The sequence below is a fragment of the Acyrthosiphon pisum genome, unplaced genomic scaffold (assembly GCF_005508785.2).
Source record: "Acyrthosiphon pisum isolate AL4f unplaced genomic scaffold, pea_aphid_22Mar2018_4r6ur Scaffold_21097;HRSCAF=23020, whole genome shotgun sequence".
Taxonomy (NCBI): Eukaryota; Metazoa; Arthropoda; class Insecta; order Hemiptera; family Aphididae; genus Acyrthosiphon; species Acyrthosiphon pisum.
The window spans coordinates 5,461-9,494 of record NW_021770526.1 but is presented as its reverse complement, the minus strand read 5'-3'; the positions used below and the strand labels follow the sequence as shown (position 1 = coordinate 9,494).

The window sequence follows — 4,034 nt, the reverse complement described above, 5'->3', positions numbered from 1 at the left end:
CCCCATGCATTTCGTTTTTTGTAATTACACAAGATTTAAACATTTTGCAACAAATACATTTTAGAAACACTTTTGGTAATATCTTGATAACCTCGAAGTTTCATTAAGAAATTGTTTTAAAAGTAAGTTTATTTTCAACTTTTTCTTTCATGTATTAAGTAGTATTAAGAAAAGCATGTTTTTTAAAAAAATATTTTTATCTACTACTTTTTAGTGATAACAATAAATTAGAAACAAAGGATTTTTTGAATGCATAATATTTTTTATTTACGGTACATTCGAATATTATAAGAAACTCTGTTGTCTTAAGTATAAATTAGCTAATTAATTTTTTTTTACATTGTAAGTAAATATATAAGACTATATTAAAATTATCTAATTTCTCTCATTCTTTCCATTTCTTCGAGGGCGTCAATATTACATGGTGTTCTTCCCATCAGCTTTGAACAGTCTAATTCTTCAATTCTGAGGACTTGCAATGATTTCACTCTGCTAAGAGTGACGTAAGCTTGTCCTTTTGCAAAGAGCCTTGGTCCAAGGTAAACGACAGCATGATCGACGGTGGAGCCCTATAACTTGTGTGCGGTTACTGCCCATGACAAAATTATTGGCAATATTCTACGCTCAGCAGTACCATAACTGCGCATCGTAGGAAACTGAATAGATATGGGCTTGATTTTATGGATACCATCTCTTCCAAAGTCGACGCGAATTAATGTTGGTATACATTCATCATATAGTTGATCTCTAGCAAAATTGGGCCAGTTAATCTCTGTGATATTTCCTATTGCACCATTTACAAGTCCTTGATATACATTTAAGTTGGTTCTAAGCATAACTTTAGCTCCTACGAAAATTTCGATTTCCTTTGGCAAACCTCCAGTTTTGTCGTTATCTTTAGGAATAATAGAGTCAATGGTATTGTCATTATCAAGTTTTTTCGTCAAATCCACTAATTTATCTTGTGCTTTGATTTTCCACATATTGACACTTTTGCTTTTGAAATAATTAAGCACTTTTCATTATGATTGTTAACCTGGTCATTATAGTTGGGTAGATCCTTAAGGCCTTCTCAAGTAAAAATTCTCCAATCGTGTCAGTGCTTTGTTTGCTTATCAATATTTCAATTTGACTTTGCATCAGCTCTCCAACTCTCAATGCATTAAATATATCAATGAATGTTTGATTTCCTTATTGTCTCATATTTTCTGTCAATTCGACAAGCAAAAACAATCGCCAAAGATGTGTAGCTGGAATCAGCAGGTTGTTGAAAAACTTGAGAAGCTCTAACTAGAGGTAACTGCATTAAGTCTCCAAATACCAAAATATTTATTTCTCCGGAAAAATCTTCATTATTTTTTAGTTGTTTCAAGCGGCGCGTTGTAAATACCGTTCATGTTCCGCTTGCTTCCGGGCTTCTCTGCTTTCTGGAGTTTCTGCAGCGGCGCGTTGTAGATACCGTTCATGTTCCGCACATTACTGTCATCCTTAAAATGTAGGTACCTATATTTTGATTATTTAAATTATTTTGACAAAATGTAAACTTAAATTATTACGATTTACTATAACAGATATAATTGCAAATTTCTTTTTATTTTAAAATTACATAGGGGATGCTAAACTGCTATCGCACAATTAGCACGAGCCACCACTGCATATAAATACTATTTTTGTAATAAAATCAAGAAAACATCTCTACAACTCATATTAATATATGAACTATAATTTATTAAAATTAATATAATTATAATAGTCAACAACTCACCGTAGAAATTCTTGAAGAGTTTCTTTAATGCTTCACGAACTAGTATAAAATGATTAAATATTGAAACACGAGTACCCATCTATAATAATATTGTTCTGTATCTATTTTTTTATTATCTTTAATATTCACCTAATAAATATACACTATTTGTTGCGCCTCTGGAGATTAACTCCAGGTACACCCGTCATCGGCGACCTGGTTTTCCAAGTCAAAAATTAACAACTGGGTCATGTATTGTCACCGACCCTAGACCTCCATAAAAAATTTGTGGCTCTTAGGGCATGTAGAAGTGAATTAAATTGAACTCGCAAGATTTGATGACAACAGAAATTAATGAAACATTGCAATAAAAGCATGTAATAAAAATGATAAAATTCCATATAATAATAATTATGACAAAGTTTGTGACTATAAGTGGAAACAACTGTGGGTGATAGACGGACTATATAATGTTATTGACTTCGTCCGTTCGTCGACACCGTGGTGCGCTGTTAAATTGCATACACAGAGCGCCGTGTTACAAAAACAAAAAAAAAATAAATAAAAAACGAAAACTTGAACATTTTATAAATTTTTAACTACAAAATAATTATTAAATTTTAAATTTGATAAATTTTGTCAAAACTTGAACTTCGATTGCTTAAAAAAAAAAATTGTGCGTATGTATTTTAATATTTTTCAACTCATATTGTAACAATATATCTAAAGCCTTATATTAAATTTTTACATATTTTGGCACAACAGATAAAACTTTATTGGAATTTATAGAAATAAAAACTAAAAAATTTAAAACAGACAATGTCCGTTAACAGCTCAAAAAAAGTCTAATTATTATCAAAATTTCATCGCGTATAGGAAATGGTAATATAAACATTCAGTGAAATTTTCAAATATCTACAGTCATTCGTTTTTAATTACAACAAAATAAGAAAATCGTTACATGAAAAATAGAGTGAATATCAAATGTTGAAAAAATATGAATTTCAAACGCTTATAAAAATTTAATTTGACTTGCTTGTAAACATTTTAGATTCTGAGTGGAACGATGAATGTATTGATTTTACAATGATGTGTGTTTTTTAATTTTTTAAATTTTTTATTATTTTTTTTTTTGTGTCTGTCATCACGGTTTGGGGCAGTAAAACCGCTTCGATTTTCTTCAACAATATCTTGTTGGATTGGAAAGTGAATCTAGTTGGTGCATTCGGGAGGTCGAAATTTAAAATTTCCAATAGTTTTCAAAAGCACCGTGAAAAACATAAGAAAAATTAAGGATAAACGGAATTTTTACACAATATCTTTATTCGAGAAAATTGATTTTGATTTTTGTTGTAACTTTAAAACAAATGACCGTAGATACATAAAATTTTCACTGGTTGTTTATATTTCGATTTTATATACATGATAAAATTTTAAAAATATTTTGATTTGTTTTGAACTATTTAGGGACATTTTCAGTTTCCAACATAATTAGTTTTTTTTTCTATGAATGTCAATAAAATTTTATTTGTTGAGTAAAAATACTTGAAAATTTAATCCAAGGCTCCTACTATGTTGTTACAATGACATTTGAAAAATATTAAAAATCCTTAGTCACAGTTTTTTTTTTTTTAGCATTTAAATTTGAAAAATTGACAAAATATGTAAAAATAACGAAAATTAGCAAATTATTTGAGTTAATAAATCGTAAAATTTTTTCTTTTTAGAACTAAGATTTTAAAATGTAATACAAGATCACTTATTGGTCAATCTATCTTTACCAAAAAAAAAAAAATATCTATAAGAAACTCAAATTAAATTTTTATAAGTGTTTGAAGTACATTTTTTTACAACATTTGATATTCGCTCGATTTCTCATGTGACAAAATTCTTATTTTATTGTAATTAAAAAACGAATGACTGTAGATATTTTAAAATTTCACTGAATGTATATATTAGCATTTTCTATATACGATAAAATTTTTAAAATAATTTGACTCTTTTTGAGCTGTTTACAGACATTGTAAGTTTTCAATTTTTTTAGTTTTTTTTTTTCTATAAATATCAATAAATTTTTATCTGTTGGGCCAAAAAGTGTAAAAATTTAATACAAAGCTCCTGATATATTGTTACAATATCACTTGAAAAATATTAAAAATACATAGGCACAATTTTTTTTATAAGCATTTGAAGTTAAAATGTTGACAAAATTTATCAAATTTAAAATTGAATGATTATTTTGTAATTAAAAATTTATAAAATGCTCAACTTTTATATCTAAGGATTGAAA

The 4,034-nt window shown here is 27.8% G+C and overlaps 1 protein-coding gene across 1 annotated transcript; it reads right to left on the bottom strand.

Annotated features, from left to right (window-relative positions):
- Positions 1-569: 569 nt before the first annotated feature.
- Positions 570-983, bottom strand: LOC103310780. Its single transcript, XM_008190101.1, has one exon. It carries the CDS (start codon positions 981-983, stop codon positions 570-572), a length of 414 nt encoding a protein of 137 aa, XP_008188323.1.
- Positions 984-4,034: the final 3,051 nt, after the last annotated feature.

Bases quoted from the DNA above. Each gene is read 5' to 3' on its own strand.
- LOC103310780 (XM_008190101.1), bottom strand. From the start codon at position 983: ATGTGGAAAATCAAAGCACAAGATAAATTAGTGGATTTGACGAAAAAA.